Raw genomic sequence first — 25966 nt, 5'->3', positions numbered from 1 at the left:
GAGGGCTCACCTTGTATCACATCAGGGGACAAGCAGACCATCTGTATCACACCCTGCGGTCTGAGCGGTAACCCTGTATCACGCCCAGGGTCAAGTGTACCATCTGTATCACTCCTTGCGGTCGAAGCAACAACCAATATTCACCTTTCCTAGCCTGCTGACTATCGAAGAAAGGTAACCTCCGTGGGATCGCCTTCAGGGCCGCCTTACGACTGCTCGGCTTGGACACATGAACTGGCCAATATGTCAGATTTCTGTGAGGGTGCTCAGGTTAAATTTTCGTGCTTTTTCCTAATTTGCCATTGGCCAAATGCTGGGGACTAAGGATCAGATGTAGTCTCTTACCCAATTGACGGCAGCTTCAGGACCGGCCTCAGCCCCGCAGATTCAGCAGCGCATTTCAATCAATTGCTGCATCTGCTCACCTTCATTGCAGTGCAGATGTGAATCCGTCAGAGTGGGGTACTTTCCTTCGGGGGCAGTCAATACTACAGCTTGGAGTGCAGCATACAAAAACGGGTCTGAAGTCTGACTCAAAATACAATCATTTTGAATGCCTTTTTATACGGTACACTGACAAAATATCAACACCCGAAATATCCCCATACAAAAATATTGTGACCAAAATATCGATGTCAAAAATATCAACATCCTATACTTATAATGGTAAGTACAAAAATATCGAAAAAAGAATATTGATTTCATAAATATAGTTGTACAAAATATCATTTTTTATATCATATAAAATAAATTGATAAGTATTAAATATATTAAAGAATAACATTACTTTTGAAAAATAAATTAGATTTCATATACATTTTAACAAATATAACAAATTAATTTTAAAAAGTTAAACACACATATATAATTAATATATATATATATATGTGTATATACATATATATATTTACTTTAAAACTATTAAACCAATAATTTTAATGTATTTTATCATTTTAAAATTATATAAAAAATTTAACAAATAAATATATATATGTGTATATATATATATATATCAGTAACATAACATATATTTGTTTTCAAAACCATTCTATTATAAATTAAAACATTAAACTATTTATAAATTTAAACTTACATTTCCCTCTCCAGTGAGTGCAACAGAAGGGAAAGTGTTGGATAGCATTGGGATAAAATGTACTATTCCCACTCCAGTGAGTGCAACAGTAGGGAAAGTGTTGGATAGCGGAGAGATAAGGTTTACTATACCCACTCCAGTGAGTGCATCAATGGGAAAAGTGTTGGATAGCGGAGGGACAAAATGTATTATTCCCACTGCGGTCAGTGCATCAATAGGGAAAGTGTTGGATTGCGGAGGGGTAAAATTTACTATTCTCACTCCAGTCAGTTCGAAATAAAAAAACAACAAAATATCAACAAAATTGAAAAATATTTGAAAAAGAGTTAATAAAGAAATATATAAATATGTTAAAATAAAAATGTATTTAATATTAAAAATAAAAATAAAAACCTAATATAATGTTAAATACATATTGCAAATACCTACAAATGTATAAAATAAAATACATATTTCAAGCAAATGTTTATTTGGAAATTATTTATTAACAAAAACACTAATTATTACATAAATGTAGTCTATTTACTTCCTACTCTATAACACCACACAACTCACAAACCACATTGGAAATAAAAAAAGATGTATTTTGCATAATTAACATAATTATCAATTAAACAAATCTTATTAATTTAACAAAAAACAACACATAAAATATAATTAACTTCACACACTTTACACCTACAATCCCTACAACCCATGGCTAAAATGAAACTGTAGAAAAATGAATTGCACAATTAAAAAACGTTTTCAATTAAATAACTAATAGTATTTAACAACTAATTATAAAGTAAGTAAAATGTATTTACTCCCCGCCCTTCACCCCTATAAACAAAAAACCCAAGCACAACAAAATAATTAAACAATTACACTAATAATAATTATTAATTATCAACTAATCATTAATTAAAAATAAATTACTTCCCACCCTTTACCCCTATACACCGCACAACGTGCACCTAAAATTAATTACACAATTACCATAATTGTTCATTAATATTAACTAATTATTAATAATTAAAAATACATTACTTTCCAAAATTCACCCCTCTAAACCCCACAACCTGAACCTAAAATTAATTACACATTTGCCATAATTGTCAATTAATAATAATTAACAACTAATTATCAATTAAAAATAAATTACTTCCACCCTTTACCCCTAAAACCCCACAACCTGCACCTAAAATTAATTACAGAATTACCATAAATTATTTTTAATTAACTAATTAATAATTAATTAAAAATAAATTACTTGCCACCCTTTTCCCCTATAAACCCCACAAACCACACCTACAATTTACCCCAAGAAATTAAACACACAATTAACATTATAAAATCTTCAATTAAAAAATATGAATAAATAAATATATTCATTAATTTATTATAATTTAATTACTTTCTACCCTATTCCCCTATGAACCCACAACCCGCTATGGAACTAAAAAAAGCAAAATTTAATTAAAATGAACTTAATAAGTACTAAAAACGTAACACATATAAAACAAATTATTGAAACTGTCATAACTACACACTTAGTATTGCTTTTCGGGCGAGCTTTTCATGAAGTTTCTGATTCCATATCCTTGTGGATTCATGGCCACAGCGCGCACTGGCTTTCACAGTAATGGAAGGTCCCAAAAATATAGACCCATTCAGAGTTTTTAAAAGAATGCTGTGACTATTATTAAATGTATATCAATGAAACGCCTTATTTTGAGGTATATACATTTTATGGTGCAGTGCAAACTGAATCACCACTAAGCTGCCATAGATTTTTAGCAGCGAAGGGAAACCGAGGAACTGTGACTTTCAAGCAATACACACTTGAACTCATTTGGAAACTCCCTCTTCCCAAAATCAAGTGCTTTACCCATCATGAGTGGTTGGTTGTTTCCTCCAAAACTGCCACTGTGTGAGTATATAAACTGGCTATGTGTGTTAAGAAAAGTGTTCAACTGTACTTCCAACTAACGCTATGCAAACATCCATAGGGGAACTTAACAGAACATTAAAGCTCTCTGGAGCCATAAATATAGAAATGTCTGAATGTAAAGGGAACTGCTTATCAAGACTGGCTTAGTGCTGGAACAAATGTTCCAGCCATTTGGCGCTCTGCAACAGCTTGAGGGCTAAGTGAACCTTCTGCCTTAAATGCCAGCTCGGTGTAGCAGTCCTCCCTTTCCCTATTGCCATAAATGTTGCCTTTGTGTGCGAAGGCCTGGGCTTTCATACGACATGTGGAATGATGGTGTTAAAACAAAGCTAATAAAGAGTGCTCTCTTGTCAAACCTCACCAAATGTATGCCTGTTGCTGTGCTTTTACGGATTAGCTGGGAAGGGTTGGTAGGAACACTGAGTGCTGGATGCAGGGTCTTGAGGGAGAAGCAGCATATGAGGAGAGTGCAATAAATACACTGGCGCTCCAGTGGAGTGCTCAAAGGAAAACAAACAAGTAGTCCCCTGATATGAATCATGGAAGGATGCAAGGCATCCAATCCACACACCTCAGAGGAAGGAAACCTATCAAATGAGAGGTTGAATAAGAAACATTCAAATGAGTTTGACGAGAAAGTCAACAAACTGTAAGAATTGGGCTGCTGCAAAGCCCACTTTAAGTCTTGATATTTTGCAAGATAGGTCTTTGATAACAAACCACTAAAAGCTGTCTAAAATGAATTCCTTGGAATTGTAGCACTCTAGTTACTGAAATTCCCATTGCAATAGGCAGTACTTGTAGCAAGGTTTGCCCTGTTGTTCCTGGGTTAGCTAAGCACTGGAGAACTGACCTGGCAGCTGCCTTAACCCCTTCTCCGGGGCTTCTTAAAAGCTTGATTTTAGTAAGAGACTCTTTCTCTGATGTCCCGAGAGAGGGTGGTTCTCCTGCACCCCGGCCCACGTTTCCGGTCTGCTGAAATTCCCTTTCAGGTACTGACCTTTTCCATAGATTGTAGAAAGAGTTCCCTGTGCACCCATTCTGTGACTGCAAACAGGATCACCTACATCTTGGTGACCCCAGGAAAGAGGCTTGAGGACAACTACCTATTCTGATGTAATGCACGGAAAGACACGTCCCCTCGTATGCACAGAGTCAGATTTGACGTGTGCCCTGATGTCGCTTACTCTCCCGTGCCCATGCTCACCTACAGCCTTTGTTGAAGCACACCTTCCGCCTTCCTCACACTTCCAATAACTTCAATATCTGCCCCTCTCAAACTCGTACTCAAACCTTCTTAGCTGTGTATGCAGTCTGCACACATCGATTACAGTTCATGCAGTCTGTGCTATACCAGATTGGTGCTTTCTGTGAGATTGATTGCAATCTTGTTATTATGCATCAGGAATGTTGGGTTGCAAATTGCAAAGAAATCTGTCCAGAATTTAAAAAAAACACCCAGACTTAAATAGTGGGAGCCACCGGTGAGGACATGCAGATCGGCTTTGTGAGGGTCCTGTGTGGGGTGCAGGGTGCAGGGTGAGGCACACTGCACTGCGTAAAGTCTTCAGATCAAGGGGATGCAGTGTGTAGTCCCTGCTGGAGGCACGTTTCCAGCAGGGCACTGTTGTGAAGCTGCAGCAGCAGGGTGCTTGTCAGTAGAACGAAGTCTTTGAGAAGTTGCTGGAATGGACATGACTGACGCCTGAACAAGCACTGGTTCTTCCCACAGGTATAAGCTGCTCAACCAAGAGGAGGGCGAGTACTACAACGTGCCCATCCCCGATGACGACGAAGGCGGCAACGTGGAGCTCAGGCAGAAGTTTGAGGTGAGTTGAGGAAGTAGACCTCGCTAATGGTGTCTCTAGTTTCTAATATCGCGCAGAAAAACGACGTCTTTTAGAATTAACTTTTGTTGATTTTCAGAATATAAAACAAGTCTGGAAACGGTCTTCTAACTTCCCTTTCTTAAAGCAGTCAACGGCCCCACCTTCATCTTCTCGTTTATAGAGAACTATTTATTAGCCCTGACTTTCTTGCAATCTTTATTTACAGCATTGTTCATAAACATTTAGTTGCCCCGGCTTTGATTGCGTCGTTATTTACTGTAGTTTTCATATTGTGCGCTTTTGGTTGCTCTGACGTTGTGAGTCTGTGATCTATTTTCATGAATCCACTGAAGTTGTTGGTTATAATTCCATTATGTATCTGAAGAGTGTTTCACGACTTGCACTGTCAGTATTTCTTCTTCGCTCCGACCACAGTTTTACAGTGTTGTCACTATCTCTGACATTATTGCAAATGTTGTCAAAATGTGCTTCGTTTTTGCTCAAATTCTGCACTGTGCCTATCGCTTTCTTATTATATTGCTCTATTTTTGTGAATGTTGTCCAGAAATCTTCAATTTTTGCTCTTTTTTGGGGTGATCTGTTGATCCAAATTCCTGCAGTCTTGCAGGGCACGTGAACACTTGCAATACTGTCGTTTAGCGACAAGGACAATTGGCAACTGTTAACTCTTTGACCCTTTATGCAAACCAGAGGGGCTGTATTATCATTGGAGGGTATGGGGTGGCAGTATCATTTGAGGCCAGGGGCAGTTCGAGCTAGGTCAGGGATCTAAAGTCCAGACGAACCTTCTAAAATGTTGGGGAAATATGCCAAAACATAGAAAAGTAGGATTGAACAAAGTACCTTCTCCACAGCTACTGGTTGTGTGCTTTTGAAAGATACTGACACCTCCTGGAAATATCCTTAAGTTTTTATGAATAACAAACCTAAAAATAGACACGCAAAACGGCATGATCTGTATGAGATCCGTCAAGTCAGTATCAGCGGATGGTACATGCAGGGCACAAGTCCTAAAAAAGAAGTGCGGGGACTAAACAAGTTAGGCAGTATGCAAATAACATTTATGGCACATGGAATCACAGTGCTACATCATGGCGCGGCTTCACAGGAAGTGACATCACTACCCATGACCTCACGTGAAGTGACATCGGATCTTAACACCTGACACATATGTTTTGCAGGCCTATCATGAGTATATTTCAGCTCATTACGAGATTTAGCCAATTAGATTTTGCGTCCAGGTTGTGCCAAAAAAGTGACGCATCCTGGCGCAAAATGTGAGCATCAACTTATACATTTATTTTGTAAAAACACTTCCGGCGAACTCCCTGTGAAAATAGTGGGTGGACGCCGTGGACCGGTGTGGACCCCGGACCTGTGCCCTGGGTACATGAGAAAACTGGAGCACGGCAATCTGTAACCCATCAAAATGGCACCCAAATTTAGAAACTTGAAGTAAGTCTAGGGCCCGTATCACATAATGTGAATACTAAGTTAACACAGTCTCTGCCACAGTTTTAGACTGACTGGTTAAGTAATGAAGAACTGGAGCAGCACAGTTCTAACACTTGAGACGCTCAGACAGTGACACAAAGTTGCTCGTCTCAGGAGATTTGGAGGCAGGTGTTGCCTTTGGCTGGAAATGTAGCATTTATTGGCAATTAAAGCAAGCAACAGAAATGAAACAATAACATACACAAAGCAGCATAACAACACAATTAAGACAATTAAGACTTAAAACCGCACGTGAAAACAAAAAGTACACAGAACACATCGCACATTCCTATAATTCAGTAGAAAAACACAGCAGCACAAAAAACAACAGAACCATCACCACCACAACACAATAGCAGCACGCAATAGATGTGCACAATGGTTCTTATCACACATTACCACCTTCAAAATCCTGTTTTCATAATACAATGGTTAAAGGTGTTCTTGGTAGGCCTGTTTTAACTCCCCACCAGGGACATGAAAGAGCGCTAGTCAAAAATGTTCCTTGGTCCTGTCCAGAGCTACAAAGACAAGTTCCAAAATTGCACTACTAGCAAAAGAGATGCAACGACCTCTGTCCGCAGTTCGTGGGGCGGTACAGGGGTGCGTGAGTGAGGGAAGGGGGCTTTAGGATTACTTCGCTGGATTATTTTACTGTCACCGTTTTGCAAGGCTTGAAATTCTCCCGCGATACTGGCTAAATGTGGAAAGAAACCTGTGTTGTAGCGACCCCAGGTGGCACATTGTTGCATGGCTTGTGTTTTCATTTATTTTGACTATGATACGTACGACCCTTTATGTGAGAGCCTGCTGTATCTAGATTTTGATTCAACCGGAAATTGCCAGTTTTGACTTCCAGGTTTTAAATATTGCCCTCATTCAATGTCCTTTTGTAAGCAGTTGGTGTGCAGGGGATAATTAAGACGTATCATATGCAAAAACATAATTTGAAGAAAGGTGAATTGGATTACGCACGTAGACTAACAATACGCAGAGTAGCTAGAGTGGAAGCGAACAGTACATCACCGTAAAGAATATTTACATCCTGCATAGAAAACAAGACGGTAAGGTATCTCCACAATAAATACACTTGCCTGTGTGCTGCAGTCAGAAAAGGAACACACACAAAAACAAGACATATAGGTACACTAGAAAAGGAGTCGGAACATTTCGGCAAGACTAGAAAAAGAGTTACGTGAGCAAGTGGTCTCATATAAAGAGAAGGAGTGCAAAATCATCGACTCCAAACATAGATACCTTTCTACAAAGATTTGAAGCTTCACCCAATCCCATTGTCAAGCGCTCCAGCCCCCAGCGCACGGGGAGTGATCTTGGTCACATTAGGAATTAAATACATGTAAGAATATTTAGAGAGAGGTATTTATGTGAGGGAGAAATGTTGGCACTCTATTTTAGAGTCGATGTTTATTCAAAATATATTTTTTCAATTCCATATTTTTAATTGGCACCAGCGCTCTATGAGGCTGTCCTCTGAACACTTGGGCTTGGGTCGTTCAAGGAAAGAGTGACGTGGCAGTAAACATTCCTGTGGATAGGTGTGTAGAGGTGTGGTCAAGGGCGCCAATAGCTGTTTCCGAACAAGGAATGCGTTGCCAGAGTGCCTTCCTAGCCGTACAACATGACAGCAAATTGAATTCAGTCCCACTCTCCAAAAGAAATGTTGTCTAACTAGAAAGATACAACCTAGAAGCTCTGCTAAGGCAACACAGAATAGAAGAAACAGGACGTGAAATTCGCCCTACAATGCATTTAAATCAGACGTGTAATTTTAGCTCAATTTCAAATATTGAACATGAGGACACATAGACTCAGGCAATTTAGATAGTTTAGTTATTGTATTAATGTTCCAAAACTGATACAGATAATCAATTTCTTAAGCATTTCAGTCAAGAATAATAAAGCATGTAGTGCAAGACTACGCATTCAGTCAGAACTTCAAATCCAAAGAGGATGGTTTAAAACACACATCAGATATGAGGTTACAAATTCCTACCACCCCCAAAGGCAGAAGGATAGTTTGGTCCTTTTAACGGCATCTAACGATTTAAAGCAAAGGGGTAAAAAGGAATCGTTTTAAAGTCCTCTAAGGGCGAGTCCATGAGCATGGGCAAAAGGGGGAAATAAAGCAAAATCAATTAGTTTGGCAAAGAAAGATTCCAGATCAACTGCATAAAAGGCAGCAGCAAAAAGGAAATCCAAGATAGAGTAAAACTATGGCATTGCGATAAAAAAATCTAATCAAAAGTGTGATGAGCAGTTTCCGTTAGAAAGACAAATTAGCAATGCATTGCAATGCAGGAGTTCTCGTGTTGAGAAGAAAAGAGAAATAATGGTGTTGCACGTCCTTTGGGGTTTCCTCTTATATATTCCTTATGACATCTTAATGACATGGTGTTACTCCATTAGTCAGTCCATGGTACGATTAGTTTACGCATGTAGTCACAAAGTACAATTTAGTTACTCCTGCATTCTTTCCGAAGCACTTCATGTGAACGACTTGACTTTCTCGGCCTCACGGTTTTTCCAGCTGTAAGAAATATACAATGTAATAATCTATGGCATCAGAATGGAGTTGAATTTTCTCACCAAGCCACTTCTATGTGAATCTTTGAAACAATGTCTTTTAAACGTTGTAGCGAAACCTATACAGAGCAATAAAGCAACATTTACAGAAATATCAATTCATTATTATGCTTGCTAAGGGAAATGTGTAGCTCAAAAAAGAACACATTTTTACAGACTAAAATGCATACATCAGCTTTAAATGAATTGAGCTTAATTGGAATAAAATATAATGCATTGAATCATCATTTCATAAAAAAGGAACATAATAATTATTTCACCAATATATTATTACACAAAATTGATTTACGTTGGCTATGGTTTACTGCCACCATTTTTAACATCCATACATGAAAATGATTCTTAAAAACTATTATACTACAATTATTTCCTAATTTGTATAATGCTTAGGGTCCCTACTATAACATCAATGATAATATTATCGCATCATTGCACCACAATCTATTTATAATGCATTTGCAATGAAAGGCAGTAGAACTGTTAGGTCCCATCATTAGATTCATTAGTTTTCATCAGTACATGAATAGGAAAACTTAATTGCATGAGAAATCTTCTAATTAAAATCTATTAATAAGCATTATAACTATTTAGCAATGTATTTTCTCCTTTTCTAACTCTTTCAAGCACGCTTTTATGGTGCTGTTACTTCACTTGTCTCAATTGCTGTATCACTTTGTTCATCTTGTGCAATGGGGTCATTCAGCTTTTTGTGTCTAAACCTGTAAATGTGTCATGTAAAGTAATTTTGAAATATTAGCGCTACCAACATCTACGCAGTCTCTTTACACGTGTTTCAGAGTATTTACCAATCTTCAGAGGATTACAGCAATTCTGCCTTCAAACCCTGCCAGCTGAATCCCTTCATTCAGGAATACGAGACCCTTCCTTGGCAGCAAATCACCCGAACATGAAATCACACTGAAAATATTTGAAGAGATGGTATAGTTTCTCTCAACCAAGCAGCTTCAGCCTCCGTATACTTCAAATGTTTGTTCTCGGTCAGACCCCGGTGTGTTCTGCTGCTAGCAGTCAGTGTGGCATTGGAGAGGAGCAATCACCTCACACACAGTTTCATGGTCATTTCCAGTCATCATAGTAACCCAGCTTTTTGCAGTTGCTCTGCTGTGAATGCTTCAGACAGCAGCAATCAAATACCTTCACTCAATAGCAGCAGTGCATCCATCAGCAGCAGTTCATCAGGCCTCAGCAGCACACAGAAAACGAAAACATTTGAAGAGAATGTCTGCTAGTGCTCAGAGAAGGCAGCTTCAGCACTGATGGCATATAGGCTCTGGTCACTAGCGCAGTAGTTCTTAAAATTTCTGAGGACCTGCTTAATCATTCCTGGAATACAGGGACTCCTGCTGGACAAGTATTGGAATCCAGGGACCATCACAGAGTCCTTTTTGGAATCTGGGGACCACGATCTAATCAATTTTGAGGATTTGAACTGAAAAACAATACATGAAAATATGGAAACAAGCGCCCATCAAACAAATACAGATATGATTACATCTTCGGTTTAATTCACAAATCCAAAAACAATATAAAAAAATATTTTAATGGGAAGGGGGAAGCTTTTCTAAATTCTACTGAGGTCACCCATCTTTCATACTATATTCTGTTTAATGCTTTTCCGCTTATCTCGCAAATCAATCTGCGGACATCAACTTAGTTTTTAGTCACCAATTAAAAAAATTCCTTTCTAGTTACAGAAAGGTATTACATTTTCAATGATGCTTCTTTTTTATATATACTATAATGATAATATTATTCTTTAATTGTCTAAGCAGTCAGCTGACCCATGGGACCCCAGACCACAGGTTAAGAACCACTGCACTGGTGCATTTTGGTACTTGCAGTCTTTTGCATCATGTCAATGTTAGTATTCAAGTGCCCACACCCAGCGAGATGCCATTGTTTTCTAGTACGTGCAATCTTTCACTTTGCTATTTTCCAATATTTCTGAAAGTTGGCGTCAGATTTCCAGCCAGACCCTTTACCTGAAAAGTGCACACAGCTGACTTTTTCAATCTGCTTGAACCTGCTCCTCGCAGTTTCTGCTTGTGGGCCTTCCAGTGCCTGTGACAATCCAGGTCTGCTCTTCTCAGATTTGATCAGACACATAGTTGGAGGCAGCTTTTGATCTTTAGTGTATTAGAGATCCATGGACTGTTACAGGACTGCCCAAGGACCGCCACTGCAAGTCTGTGGGTAGTTGGCATTCAGACCCGACAAAGTGAAGTTCTTTTATATTGCGCGGGAACACCCCTATGAGGCACATGTGAGCGCGCCCAGGCATGCATCACATTGCTCCATCTGCAGATTAGGAAGGAACATCTCCTGAATGTGTTTGTTGTAAATGGCATTTTAATGTTTTCTTTTAATGGCTCGAGACAGTAAAGGCATCTGTTGCCTGGCTGTTAATATGATGTTGCAATATGTTTGTCTGATCATAATGTACCGCAGCCACAGGTCCTCGTGCAAACTCTGAGCCATGAGTGAATAATACAAATGTTTGGTAATGGATCAAACCACTGCTTTGGGTTAACGCAGTAACTCTAAATCACATTCATTGGATTCACCAACAGCTGAAGGCTCAAGGAATAATCCAGTGCAGCTAAAGGAGGTGATGTTGAACTGGAGAACCTTGTTATTAAACACTTGAAATCTACAAATGTACCCCATGCCCTGCGGCAGGTGCTGTCCACAAAGATGGTTGAAGAAACGTTCCTTAGCTGCAAACTATGACCTTGGGCCTAGCTTTGTGGGGTGGGTGATTGGGATGTTAGACCCCACTGATAAATGTATTCTGTGGTAAATAGTTGGGTAGAGGTGCTTTTAGTCTGGTATGGTGAGGCGTCTGTCGGATTTCCCCAGGAATGTTTACATACACACAGACAAAAACGCACGCACGTTCTCACTCGGTTTTGAAATTCCTCAAAAATGTCAGTTATTTTGCTAAATATTGTTTTTCTCTCACTTAGTGCCCCTACCAATCTGCATTAATGCCCCTTTACAATGCTCCTTAGGCCCCTCTCATGTACCCTGCTGGTCGTATAATGTATTTTAACGTTATATGTCTGCCAGAATCTTACTGACCCAGCTACTGCCCTGACTATGACATATTTTTCGGGTTTCCGAATCTCATTATAGATCTAATTTTCTTAGGCTCTCTAATTTTTACTCCATAAGGTACAACTTTGCGAATGTATATCATTTGAGGTTTTTTTATGGGGTCTGACTGAACTGTTTGCCTTGGTTTGACCTGATTCTTCTGTAAAACACAGCACTTCAAAATGGCTTCATCTTCCCACTCCAATGACTTTCCTGCATTGCTAGCAGGAGAGGAGGAGGGCGCAGGCGTGGGAAGCAACACGGAGGGTGCGGTGAGGCAGTGGGGAGAAGCACATAGGTGACAACCTTTGAGGGGTGGGCAGAAGCACTGGGGTGACAGAGCAACAGTTTGTAGGGGGGGGGAGAAGTACACAAGGGAGACAGCTCGAAACACCTGCACTCTGGGATGCTTTACATAACAGAAAAGGTAGTTCTTGTAATGCAAGCAGTGGAAGCAGAAATACCACTCAGTCAAAAAGATGGTTTGAGGGACAAACACAAGATCGACAAGCTGGGGAACAAATAATAAATAGGTAATGAGAGTGACAGGAAAATCAACCAATGGTAACCAATCAGTGGGCTCGAAGCAGACGGCACATACGCTGTCCAGGAGGCTCGACCTAATGAGAGAGCCCTACTTGCCTATGCCCTTAAGATGTCCCTTAGTGGCGACAGTGTGATGTAGTTAAGAACGCCAGTAGAGGGCGACACTGCATAGGACTCAAAGGCAGAAGGGATTGCTTTGTGGTAATTTCCAGAGAGGTGTCAATGAAGCCTTTCAGTGGGTCGGGTCAGGACCCGTGCTATCATTGCTGGGTGGCACTGGGCTTTGTTAGTCCGTCATCATCTTTTTCTATTCACAACACCCTCTTCAAAACTGCCATTTTAACAGTGGAAAATTTAGTTTTTTTTTTATTGAAATGTAATTAAGATCACAAGACATCATATATAATGTGCACTTCGGATGGATTTCTAGACAGCGACGCTTGTAACTTAATGGATTTGACGAGCTCCCTGTGAGGGCAGACTCGCGTTCCTGTTTTCTGCTCTTAGTGTTTGCTTTGGGTGGCACACTTGTGCATGTCATGCCTCACTAAAGTTACAAGAGGGCACCCCCGCATTATGCGAAAGGATTGAGATTTTAACTCATGCAGCTAAATGGCAAAGAGGTTTATGAGTAAGACGGGCCTTCAAAGACAGCACTCTCATTTATCTTGAATTGAGTAACTTGACAGAGAAGGCAGTGGTGTGAAGGTCAAGTTTCAATATAAAACCCTGGGTACAACATCCGAAGTACGGAGAAGACACACATGTTGACGTGATTCAAGTGATCTAAACGTGATCTTAAGACCCCAGCGCTGCACTAAGAACTCTATTTCATTTGTCAAGGTCGATGCCGTCGGGTCAATTTTTTTTTACCTCCACTGCACAATTTTGTCTGATTTTCAAGCAGTTTTGCATGATCCTTCAAACCTTAAAATCACAATTTACGGTTTAAGGTAGTTTTTATAATTTTATAGACTTTGAACATTGGCAGATATGCCGCGTTTGCATGTAGATTTCAATACAAAGCACTGTTAGAAATGGGGTCTCTAGTTGGAAGTGGTTTGCACCCTGTCCAAGTAGGCACCCACAATCCTAGTCCGTGTTTACCTGTGCTCACCCTCGGGTAGTTTGGCTCAGAGAAGTCAGGCTAAACTACAGAGGTATGTAAGGTATTCTCTCACACACACACGCAAACGCGCACGCGCACACACTCACACTCACACTCTCACACACACTTAGAAAAATCGCCAATTTTTATCTGAGTAAGAGAAGACCTAAAGGACAAACATCCAACATACATAAATCAAAGTACAAATTCTTCAATATTAAATGCAGTTCTAGCACATAGAAAGCAATAGCTCTGGCTGGGGCTACAACAACACGTTTGACGAAGTCAACTCTCAAAGTTCGTGGCCGCCCACGATGGAATGTGGGCCGGCTATGGAATCGCGCTGACCCCAGTCACAATACCTTGGAAACGATGACAAAACAAAAACGTTGCGTGGTATCGAAGAGTGGCGCTGGCTCCGCAGTCATACTGGAAATAGATGTACTGGTTTATTATTGTGTAGCACAGCAAACTCACTTCCAAGGACCCAGGATCTGGATGTGATACTACTTGTCAGAGTAGGCCACTCAGCAGAAAAGCCCAGAAGCTGCAGGTGACGTCTTTGATGGCCCTGAGATTTTCCAACAGGAGGCAAGCTCAACTCAAGCCCTTGGAAAACATTACATAGCAGGATGGAGAGAACAAAGCCCAATTTGATGTCAGAGGTTTAGTACTTGTATCCATTTTAGCCCTTGAAGTTGGGAAGACTTCAAATAAAAGTCTTTGTAGTGCACAAGACCCTGGCCCTGGCTCCAGACACAGTACATGGGGGCTTGCAGCTCTTTGTGTAGGGACAGGCACAGCCCTATTCAAGTGCAAGTGTCAGCTCCTCCCACCACTCTTGCTCAGGAAGGCACATCTGCCTGGTGATGGGTCATCATGATATGCAGGTCACACCTTAGCTCCCTTTGTGTGTGACTGTATAGAGTGAATTCAACCCAGACATGAATTCCAGGGGCAGGTGGAGACACAGAATGGTTAAAGTAAGCAAACACAACTTTCTAAAAGTGTCATTTTCAGACTTACAATTTAAAATCGGATTTCACCATAAGATGTGTTTTTAAATTGTGAGTCCAGAGACACAAAACTCCAAATCTCTATCTTTTCCCAATTGAAAATTACACTTAAAAATGTTTTAAGGCAATCACAATGTTAACCCGTGGGAGAGCTATGCCTTGCAGTAGTGAAAAACATATTTAGCAGTTTTTCACTACCAATACATCAATCAACTTTTGTATAGCGCAACACTGTCACCTGTAGGGGCATCTTGGTGCTGAGAGTGCCGTGTTCCCACCGAAATGCCAGGTCTTGAGTTTCTTTCTGAAGCCCACCTGGGAAGGGGCTGTACGGAGGTGGAAAAGCAGGTAATTCCCGGTCTTGGCGGCAATGTATAGAAGGATTGGCCCCTGCTTCGGCTGTGACAGATGTGGGGGATGTGTGCGAGGGTGAGCGAGGCAGAGCGCAGGAGTCTTTCAGGCAGTTGGACGTACAGTTGATGGTTGATTTAGGACGTTCCTTGATAGTGTAGAGCTTTGTGCACATACATAATGATCTTGAACTGGCATCTCTTCTGGATAGGGAGCCAGTGGAGGTTCCTGAGGTGGGGGTTGATGTGGGTCAGTTTAGGGAGGTCCAGGATGAATCTAGCTGTGTTGTTCTTTATGGTCTGGAGTCTTCTGAGGAGCTGGGTGTCAATTCCGGCATGGAGGGAGTTGCCGTAGTTGAGGTGGCTGGTGATGAGGGCCTGCATGACAGTCTTTCTGGTATTGATAGGGATCCATCTGAAGATTCTTGTGGAGCATGCAAAGAGTGTGGAAGCAGGAGGAGGTGACTGTGTTGACTTGTTGTTTTATGGTCAGTTGAATGTTGAGGATGATGCCAAGGTTGCGTGCATGGTCTGTTGGTGTATGGGTTGGTCCGAAGGCTGCTGGCCACCAGCTGTGGTCCCATATAGAGGTGTTCTTCCCGAAGATCAGTACTTCTGCTTTGTTGGAGTTAAGTTTTAGGCAGTTGCATCTCGTCCAGTTGGCTACTTTGGTCATGGCATTGTAGAGGTTGGTTTGGCATTGGCAATGTCTTCGGTGAGCGTGATGACTAGTTGTGTCGTCTGTATAGGAGAATATGTTAAGTCTGTGGGATCTGACTACATCTGCGTGTGGGTGATGTAGATGTTGAACAGCTTGGGGCTGAGGGATGATCCTTTGAACATGCTGCATTTGATGTACTTAGGTGCAGCGGTGAAGTGAGGCAGTCAAATGCTCTATGTGTATTCTGCAAGGAAAGAGGTGATCCATTTGAGGGCGTTTTGCTGTATGTAGATGTTGTGGAGTCTGTCAGTGAGGGTGAGGTGTGAGACGGTGCCGAATGCAGCTAAGAGGGCTAGGAAGATCATGGCCACAGTTTCTCCACAACCGAGGAGTTTTCTTATGTTGTCTCTGGCAGCTATCAGCGCAGTCTCAGTGCTGTGGTTGGCCCAGAATCCTGATTGCAAGGCGTTGAGTAGATGGTTTTGTTCCAGGTATTTGGTGAGCTGTTGGTTGATGGCTTTCTTGAGTACTTTGGCTGGGTAGGGGAGCCGGGAGATTGTTGGTAATGTTTTAGGTCACCAGGGTCAGCAGTGAGTTTCTTTAGGTGGGGTTTGACCTCTGAGTGTTTCCATCAGCCTGGGAAGGTTGCTGTGGAGATGGAGGTGTTGAGGATACTGGTGAGCTCTGTGCTGATTGGATTGGTTCCGAGGTTTAAGAGATGGTAGAGGAAGGGGTCGCTGGGTGCCCCGGAGTGGATGGATGACATGATGACTATGGTGGTCTGAGTGGGGAGCGGAAACCAGGTGACGCTTCTCTTATTCTTATTCTATTATTCTACAAAGAAGAGTGGAATATATACTTGCCACAGCCTTCATTTGCTTCTTTAAAGAAACTTTTTAGGCCAATCCGCATTCATTGTTAGTTACCAGTCATTAGACACTCCAGGTTGTTCGCATTTTGTTTCAGGAAGGTATGGCCCGTCGCTGTGGATGGCTGCAAGACTTTCCCTCAGCTGAGTCTGAGCCTAACTATCCAGCCTGAGAACGGGCAGCGGTGTCATCCACAATGGCATGACGCTACATCCAAGCGATCAGACCAGCTCTGAAGAGTGGCTGACATAGACATTTTTAAAAAATGGGGAGATGGGCGATTCCTGAGGGACCACACAGCAGTCTTGTGATTTCACAGATTTAAAAAGTGTAAGAGATAAAGTCTGGAGTCGCCTCTCTATAGAGTGACTATAACCATCCCTCGAATACTAACCTCAGCCGAAAGTTTTATTCTCACTGTGTCAAACACAGCACAGAAGAATCCATTTGAGTCTCCATTATTAAAAACTGACTTGGTTTCATTCAGTGTTAACATCAGTGCTGTCTTGGTACCTCTTCCCAGGAAAACACTCAGGTGCCTGGATCCAATCCATGGGATAGTTCCAGAGAATGTGTATGTTGCTTTGCAGCCCCGATTTCTACACTTAACTAAGGACTAGCAAAAGTGTGACCAATTAATGGTTGTTTCTATCACTGGGCCCGGGAATGGTAGGAAGATATAGGCTCCAGCATGTGCAAAGGCAGTACATAGTGCTTTACCATTTTCTATTTGCACTGTGGTATGTCTATTCTGAGTTGTAACTGCTGTAATAGGAAAATCACACGCTGTACATCTGCCCTCTGTGAGCTCAACCAAATGTATTCTTGATTACACCGATAACTCTGTCCAGTAGGAGCACAACACAATGTATTCTTGGTTTCCCAGATACTGCAAAGTTCACCAGGTCAAGTGTCTGCTGTGCCTGCTCAAAACCCAGTCAGTTGGTAAATACACTTGTTCCCTCAACTTCCGTCCATAAATCTGGAAAGAATAGAGTCGGCCAAAGCACATACATTTGCAACAATCATAAAAACAACAGACTGAGAATAAAACCTCTGAACCTTGGTCAGATCTTTGGATTTCCTAACAAGGACTAAAGTGTAACCTGGAAATAGAGGCAGACTTATGAGTTTGGGGAGGGCAAAGAACTTCTTCTGGACATGTATAGGGACCTCTTGTTTTGTGCACAGGAGAGAGTTTTGGCACTGCCCATTTGTAGCAGTGATGCTCCCATTAAGCCTGATCTGGCTACTTTGAACCTCTGAGAGCGTCTGTCTTCATTCATAATGCTTTGTCCACGGTGCTGGACGTTATCACAAGTCTCTGACTCAACAGTACAGCCAGAGGCGACAAATCACTACCTCAGTCAACAAGCTTGATACAGATTTTGGGCAGTCCCAGATGGGGAATACAAACGAAGGCTCACAAGAGACCAGGATTGATCGGGCCTGTGTCAGCTTTTTTTTATATAAGAAGGGGGAATCAACCCCAGTTTTCCATGTTTTTCAACCTCCCCCATGGTCAGGCTGGGTGTGTACTGTAGTGAAGCAGATGGAAATGCTTGTGGTTGGTTTGATGGACAGATACAAGACGAGGGTTCTCAGGAGAGCCAGATTTGGTGTGAAGAATGTCTGCCAACATCTCAAGGATTGAGAAGGATTGAAATTCTTCCCAGTGGGGACGCCTCCACACTACAGCGGGTGGTTAGAATTGGTTCTCCTACTGCGAGGCCCTGATTGTTTATCTTATAAATCCCTCTCACCTCCGTGGTAAAGTTCCTGACCAGACCATCCAAAAAGCCTTGGAAGCAGGTATATATCTGGCCAGACTTATCCGGGTTAATAAAATCATTAAATGTGAATTACAGGAGAATTTGTGCTCCTGTAGTTTTGCATGAGACAAATTACCCTTTAGCCTAAACTAGCACTATCGTGTATGCCAATGAACTGATAGGCCATTCTGTCCACCTCAGAGGAGGATCTTCTCCAAGTGCCTGTTGCTTGCTTGGTACTAAGCTTAACAGCTCTAAGAGTGTCTGAAGCCCACACATGCCTAGGTTCATGCACCCTGATGGATGAGTAGCCTCACAGCAGACGAGGGGAGGGGACTTCTGGCCACTCAAATCTGGCACTTCAATGAGGCTCAGAGAAAAGTGAGGTGTAGACCAAGAGGCAGCAATCCCATTCTTTTTAAGACAGGGACAGTCCGGAATGCCTGTTCATTGACATTAATACAAACGCCATTACCAGGGCAGGGCAAGAAGGCACATTCCACCCAGACATGTGAAATCTTTAGATTAGCTTATGAAATAGGATATGTAATCATTCAATTTTTATTGCTTACCCGGGTGAGAGGTGATTATTTTAATGAGTTAGGGTTACTTTTAGAACTTCTGTTATATTTAGTTATAATTGGCTATGTAACTGCATTATTGCCTTACTTGCCAAGAAAAATGTAAGGTCTTTGAACTTTTCCCTGCCAAGGACAGTCCAAAGGAGAGAATTGACCCAAAGATTTTGAGGGTTATAAACAAAGAAAATGAAGGAATTGGACATTTTTGCTACAGAGTATAGTTCGCTAACAGAACGTGCAAACTGAATACGCTTGTAAGTACCCGCTTTTACTTGTCTGCGGGTAAGGAGCTAGGCAAATGTAAATCGCATAATTTGAATACTAAATATTTAGCCTTAACTATCACATATAACACATCCTTCACTTAAGAGGACTTAATTTTATTAAATGGAGGACGTCACAGTTTTCCTTTTCTTTAATGGCGGACTGCCCTGGAAAGCCACTCTATTATTTTAAAAAGGTGGATATTGATGTGCTGGGCTGGTCTTAATGGTATAGTCCCAGCATGTCCTTTTCTTCTCAGGCCACATTTGGTCGCTGAAAATCCACTTTGCTATCCATTTGCTCCGCTCTGATTCAAAGTATTTAGTAAAACGATGAACCATGTGCATCGTTGGCGAGTGTTCTTACGTAACAGTTATAGTCTTACTTTGAACTTTATCATAACTATTATAGGAAGTTTATTCAGAGGTATCTGTGCAGTATGTATAGGATAAGCCCAGAATATAGAACTCTTACTACTTTATTCTTGTGATGCATGTGGCTAAAACTGCTTGTGCAACATAGTGCTTCTTATTAATGTTGTCAGAGTGAGTCGAATGAAGGAAGGACCGGTCTGCGTGCGGTCCACATACGGATCTTGACCGATGAATCAATTGGGGAAAACATTCTGGTCAGGGTTTAGAAAATAACATGGGAATAAAGAGCCTGTTTGTTGATATTTTCTTGGCGATGTTAGAGGCTAGGTTCAGAAGGAGCGCAGTTCTCTCAGTGGGGCATTTTTTGGTTCTTTGGCCAGATTGGATTTGATGACATACTAGCTATGGGGAAAGTGTAATGCTAAAGTCTATTTCTTGTTTCAAATATTCCCTTGTTTTGAATAAAAATAAAAATAATGTTGTTACTATTTTTTCCTATTACATATTTTTATTTGAGTGAAAGACTGCAGTTGGAGAAAATGCTTTTTGATGTTGAAAGCCACCTTGTAATTGACAGATTAACTTTTCTTTGTAGATAACCGCCCATATCTAGTATCTATGTCAATTAGTTTATTTAGTATATGCATCTACCCAGCTATGCTACTGAAAATACCCATTAATTGTGTATTTTTTTACAGTATGCACATCCCCGTGCATCTGTTCAGTTCTTTCACTTGTGTTGTATTGTATGTCAACTTTCCTGATAATTGCTCGAACTTCTCAAAGAGTCTCTGACTGCAGCATTTTCTAATTGTTTTTTGCTTTCCTCTTACTAACAAAACAGTGTTTTCTTCTTCTCCTGTCTCTTTCAGGGCTTTCAAATAAAAAATATCAACTTCTTAAAGGTAGTTCTTTCTTCCTAGTGCTCTCTGGCACCCACCATTATTTGTCACACGGACTTTCCCTTTTACTATTTTTTTGTATCCTTAAAACCAAATTGCTATCATTTTTTTCACTTAAGGATGCACTAATGTTTCCAGTTTTCAAAGTACTTTTGCTAAGGTATATTTCAAAAGAAGTTAATCCATAACCTGATTGGGCAATCAGAGTGAAATTCTGATATCACTATTATGCATTTTCAATTGTGTAGTTCAGCTCATTCAGAACAGGTAATGCATTTGAATGTTAATGGGTAGTAAAATGATAGTGCATCTTTAAAATGGATATTTTTTCTATTTTTTTTTCTTTTTAGTGGAATTTTGGTTAATTCCATGGCTTATATCGAAAAATCGTTTTCACTTTTGACATAATGCAACAAATATATAACATACGTTTTTGCATATGCGTATGGTATATATGGTAGTATGGCATGAAGAGTAGAAAAATAACTGTCCACTTCACCAGTATTTTGAAACCTTTGATTTCTTAATTTTATGTCCTTTTCACAAATAAGTTCACTGCCTCTCCGCCTTGGTTATTTCTGCTCACTGTCAATATGCCTGATTCAAACCATTCTCACAGAGCACTTTTACAATTTCGTGGTTTGTGCACAGCAAAGGGGTTTATATGTTGTAATCACTGTGTAAGTGGTAGGACAGCATGCTTACTCCTTGTCCAATAATATATGCGCTTGACTGAACATGTGAAACAGCAGCCAATGCCAGAGGGAAGGTATTTGGGGTGCAAAGCAGGAATTGTTTTAGTTTATTGACTGGACTAATACCAAAAGGCTTTGTGTGTTAAGACTGGGGATGAACTTACATTGTAATTTTGCCAAGTTTTACAAAAGTGCTGTAGCGTTTATTGACCAAAATGAAAATAAGGTATCGGGAAGTACAAAAAATGTTGCAGACAGAATCGTGTCTCTATCTACAACGGTCTCTGGGTGTCGCACCCCAGGGGTGTCTCTGTGCCTGTGTCTTAGTGTCTCTAAGACGCCCTCTTGTAGGTTTCTTTGGGCCTTGTTGTCTGTGGCCATCGCATTGCACCTTCTCTCTGTGTGGGGGCCTCTAGGGAGGCTGCCCTATATGGCTGCCGCTCTCTCTCTCTTGCATGACTTTTTCCTTCCCTCTTGCTCACTTCATCTCTCTCCCTCTCCACGCTTTCTCTTTGTGTCTCTATTTCTAGCAGAATCAGTATTTCTGCAGTGGTCACTTCATGTATGTCCCTTTGGTTCAGGTGGGTTAAACTTTCCTTCTAGGGGATGAGAGCATCCAGAAAATAAACTTTAGACTCTGAGCTTTAGGTCTTGGATTAAAAGTGAATAGGAGCAGAATGGAAATGTCTGCAAAAACTGAGTAGTGCTGTTAATGCTCAGTAATAGATTGTTCATCAGTTGTCCTGCCATGAAGGAGAGGCATCTGTCACCTATGTCTATTAGATCTGCTTTTGTGTCCAGCAGCACACGCAGATCCCACAGCACTCAGGTCTGACTGTAGGTATAGCATGCATTATTTTCATGTAGGGAGAAAGGGGCGTGCCCATGCAGGTGAGCACTGTGCCTACCGAGCCTCAATTCTCAGGGGTCAAAGGGGCGGGTCCATGTAGGTGAGCACTGCACACCGAGCCTTGATTCTCAGGAGTGTAAGGGGTCTAAGGGGCGTGTCCATGCAGGTGAGCACTGTGCGTACCGAGCCTCAATTCTCAGGAGTCTAAGGGGCGGGTCCATGCAGGTGAGCACTGTGCACACTGAGCCTTGATTCTCAGGAGTCTAAGGGGCGGGTCCATGCAGGTGAGCACTGTGCCTACCGAGCCTTGATTCTCAGGAGTCTAAGGGGCGGGTCCATGCAGGTGAGCACTGTGCCTACCGAGCCTCGATTCTCAGGAGTCCAAGGGGCGTGTCCATGCAGGTGAGCACTGTGCCTACCGAGCCTTGATTCTCAGGAGTCTAAGGGGCGTGTCCATGCAGGTGAGCACTGTACCTACCGAGCCTCAATTCTCATGAGTCTAAGGGGCGTGCCCATGTAGGTGAGCACTGTGCACACCGAGCCTTGATTCTCAGGGGTGTAAGGGGTCTAAGGGGTGTGTCCATGCAGGTGAGCACTGTGCGTACCGAGCCTCAATTCTCAGGAGTCTAAGGGGCATGCCCATGCAACTGAGCACTGTGCACACCGAGCCTTGATTCTCAGGAGTGTAAGGGGTCTAAGGTGCGGGTCCATGCAGGTGAGCACTGTGCCTACCGAGCCTCGATTCTCAGGAGTTTAAGGGGCGTGTCCATGCAGGTGAGCACTGTGCCTACCGAGCCTTGATTCTCAGGAGTCTAAGGGGCGGGTCCATGCAGGTGAGCACTGTGCCTACCGAGCCTCGATTCTCATGAGTCTAAGGGGAGTGCCCATGTAGGTGAGCACTGTGCACACCGAGCCTTGATTCTCAGGAGTGTAAGGGGTCTAAGGGGCGTGTCCATGCAGGTGAGCACTGTGCTTACCGAGCGTCAATTCTCAGGAGTCTAAGGGGCGGGTCCATGCAGGTGAGCACTGTGCCTACCGAGCCTTGATTCTCAGGAGTCTAAGGGGCGGGTCCATGCAGGTGAGCACTGTGCCTCGATTCTCATGAGTCTAAGGGGAGTGCCCATGTAGGTGAGCACTGTGCACACCGAGCCTTGATTCTCAGGAGTGTAAGGGGTCTAAGGGGCGTGTCCATGCAGGTGAGCACTGTGCGTACCGAGCGTCAATTCTCAGGAGTCTAAGGGGCGGGTCCATGCAGGTGAGCACTGTGCACACTGAGCCTTGATTCTCAGGAGTCTAAGGTGCGGGTCCATGCAGGTGAGCACTGTGCCTACCGAGCCTCGATTCTCAGGAGTTTAAGGGGCGTGTCCATGCAGGTGAGCACTGTGCCTACCGAGCCTCGATTCTCAGGAGTCTAAGGGGCGTGTCCATGCAGGTGAGCACTGTGCCTACCGAGCCTCAATTCTCATGAGTCTAAGGGGCGTGCCCATGTAGGTGAGCACTGTGCCTACCGAGCCTCGATTCTCAGGAGTCTAAGGGGCGTGCCCATGTAGGTGAGCACTGTGGACACCGAGCCTTGATTCTCAGGGGTGTAAGGGGTCTAAGGGGCGTGTCCATGCAGGTGAGCACTGTGCGTACCGAGCCTCAATTCTCAGGAGTCTAAGGGGCGTGCCCATGCAACTGAGCACTGTGCACACCGAGCCTTGATTCTCAGGAGTGTAAGGGGTCTAAGGGGGTGTCCATGCAGGTGAGCACTGTGCTTACCGAGCCTCGATTCTCAGGAGTGTAAGGGGTCTAAGGGGCGTGTCCATGCATGTGAGCACTGTGCGTGCCGAGCGTCAATTCTCAGGAGTCTAAGGGGCGGGTCCATGCAGGTGAGCACTGTGCACACTGAGCCTTGATTCTCAGGAGTCTAAGGGGTGGGTCCATGCAGGTGAGCACTGTGCCTACCGAGCCTCGATTCTCAGGAGTCTAAGAGGCGTGTCCATGCAGGTGAGCACTGTGCCTACCGAGCCTCAATTCTCATGAGTCTAAGGGGCGTGCCCATGTAGGTGAGCACTGTGCACACCGAGCCTTGATTCTCGGGGGTGTAAGGGGTGTGTCCATGCAGGTGAGCACTGTGCGTACCGAGCCTCAATTCTCAGGAATCTAAGGGGCGTGCCCATGCAACTGAGCACTGTGCACATCGAGCCTTGATTCTCAGGAGTGTAAGGGGTCTAAGGGGCGTGTCCATGCAGGTGAGCACTGTGCTTACAGAGCCTCGATTCTCAGGAGTCTAAGGGGCGTGTCCATGCAGGTGAGCACTGTGCCTACCGAGCCTTGATTCTCAGGAGTCTAAGGGGTGGGTCCATGCAGGTGAGCACTGTGCCTACCGAGCCTCGATTCTCATGAGTCTAAGGGGCGGGTCCATGCAGGTGAGCACTGTGCCTACCGAGCCTTGATTCTCAGGAGTGTAAGGGGCGTGTCCATGCAGGTGAGCACTGTGCGTACCGAGCGTCAATTCTCAGGAGTCTAAGGGGCGGGTCCATGCAGGTGAGCACTGTGCACACCGAGCCTTGATTCTCAGGAGTCTAAGGGGCGGGTCCATGCAGGTGAGCACTGTGCCTACCGATCTCATTTTATCCGAAGTCGCCTTTTGACTTTACAAGTGTGTATTTTCAAGAATTTTTATACCTATTTATGGGAGCACTTAATTGGTTCTTTTTCCTCTTTTCACTTATGGACTTCTGTGTCTTAAGATACCTTTTTATTGGTTTTCTTTGTCATTAGTATATCCTGGTGAAGTTTTCCAGATATCTCTCTCTCCTTTTCAGCACTTTTTAAGTTTTTCTTACTATTTTTTAATTCATTATTATGTGATAAAAATGTAATTTAGCTATCACTATTCCCACAGATGAGACTGACGAGGCATAAAGAAAATCTATTCAATTGAATGCTTGATTGTCTTGATTTAGCCTATCATATCAAATTATATTGAGTCTTCACCGGCTGGATATGCCATCAGCGCCCTGATGAAGGAAGACTCCGAAACGCGCGTCGGCGCATTTGTGTTCTACTTATGTTTTTCTGTATTGTTTCTGTAACTGTATTTCCTGTTTTGTATGATTTCACTAAACTGCTCACTTTTGTGTACATAACACTAATTGTTTGAGTCTTGATGTTATGTTGTGTCTTTCAATAATTGTATTGCTTCGTCACTCTTAGTTTGATGAGCTAGTTGGCCTGTTATGTTTCTGAATAGAAAAATGAAATGATCTATCTAAAAAGAAAAAATTGATACATAATTCTATATATTTTTATAATAAAACACATAAAAAAGGATGTTATAGTAGACTTTTTGTATTCTGTGGGATAGTTTGACTATTTTTCTTACAGGGGTTTTGTGCGTTTGTTCGAATTGTACTTTCCCTGGGACTCCGCCCCACTATACTTTTTGAGTACAGGGACCCTCTTAAGTATTTATTGTTCAGTTCCCAGCACTTTGCTGTGAGGGTTTAATTGTTCTTTAGTAATTACTTTATGGTGCTGTTTCCTTTTTGGAGAGGTCTTATCTTTGCCTATCCCCTTTTTATTTAATTTTTTATACTTTGTCTTTATTTTTCTCTTCCCCTTGGCGTTTTTGAATCTACTTTATTTCTTTCGTCTATACTGTATTTTATAGCTTGGTTTGTTATACATTCATCTACTCTTCTTTGGTTGTATTTCTTTTTGGCACTATGGATAAAATTAAAACTTTTGGGTTCTCTGATGAGGATTTTGCCAGACTAGTCGGTGAGAGCTCTGCTCCTGGTCGCTCAGCCTTTACGTCTAAGGGAGAGAATGAAGAGTGGTTCAAGTTACTCAACCTTAAAAAGAAAGCTAGACGGACTGAGTCCCATGCGGAATTCATG

General features: G+C 42.3%; 1 protein-coding gene across 3 annotated transcripts in view; it reads left to right on the top strand.

The window, feature by feature from the left end:
* The window catches only part of PRKCA (protein kinase C alpha), a 1238880-nt gene that overhangs the window by 936309 nt on the left and 276605 nt on the right, over positions 1-25966 (top strand). For all 3 annotated transcript variants that reach the window (XR_014966571.1, XM_085617273.1, XM_085617272.1), the window contains exon 8: positions 4759-4855. Coding sequence is in view for 2 of the 3 variants with exons in the window: in XM_085617273.1 (XP_085473399.1) it covers positions 4759-4855 (97 nt within the window). In the remaining variant the exon portion in view is untranslated. The remainder of the gene's footprint in view (positions 1-4758; positions 4856-25966) is intronic.

This window comes from Triturus cristatus, chromosome 7, assembly GCF_964204655.1.
Source record: "Triturus cristatus chromosome 7, aTriCri1.1, whole genome shotgun sequence".
NCBI lineage: Eukaryota > Metazoa > Chordata > Amphibia > Caudata > Salamandridae > Triturus > Triturus cristatus.
Note: the sequence above shows the minus strand (reverse complement) of the source record. Positions and strands in the feature narration are given on the sequence as shown.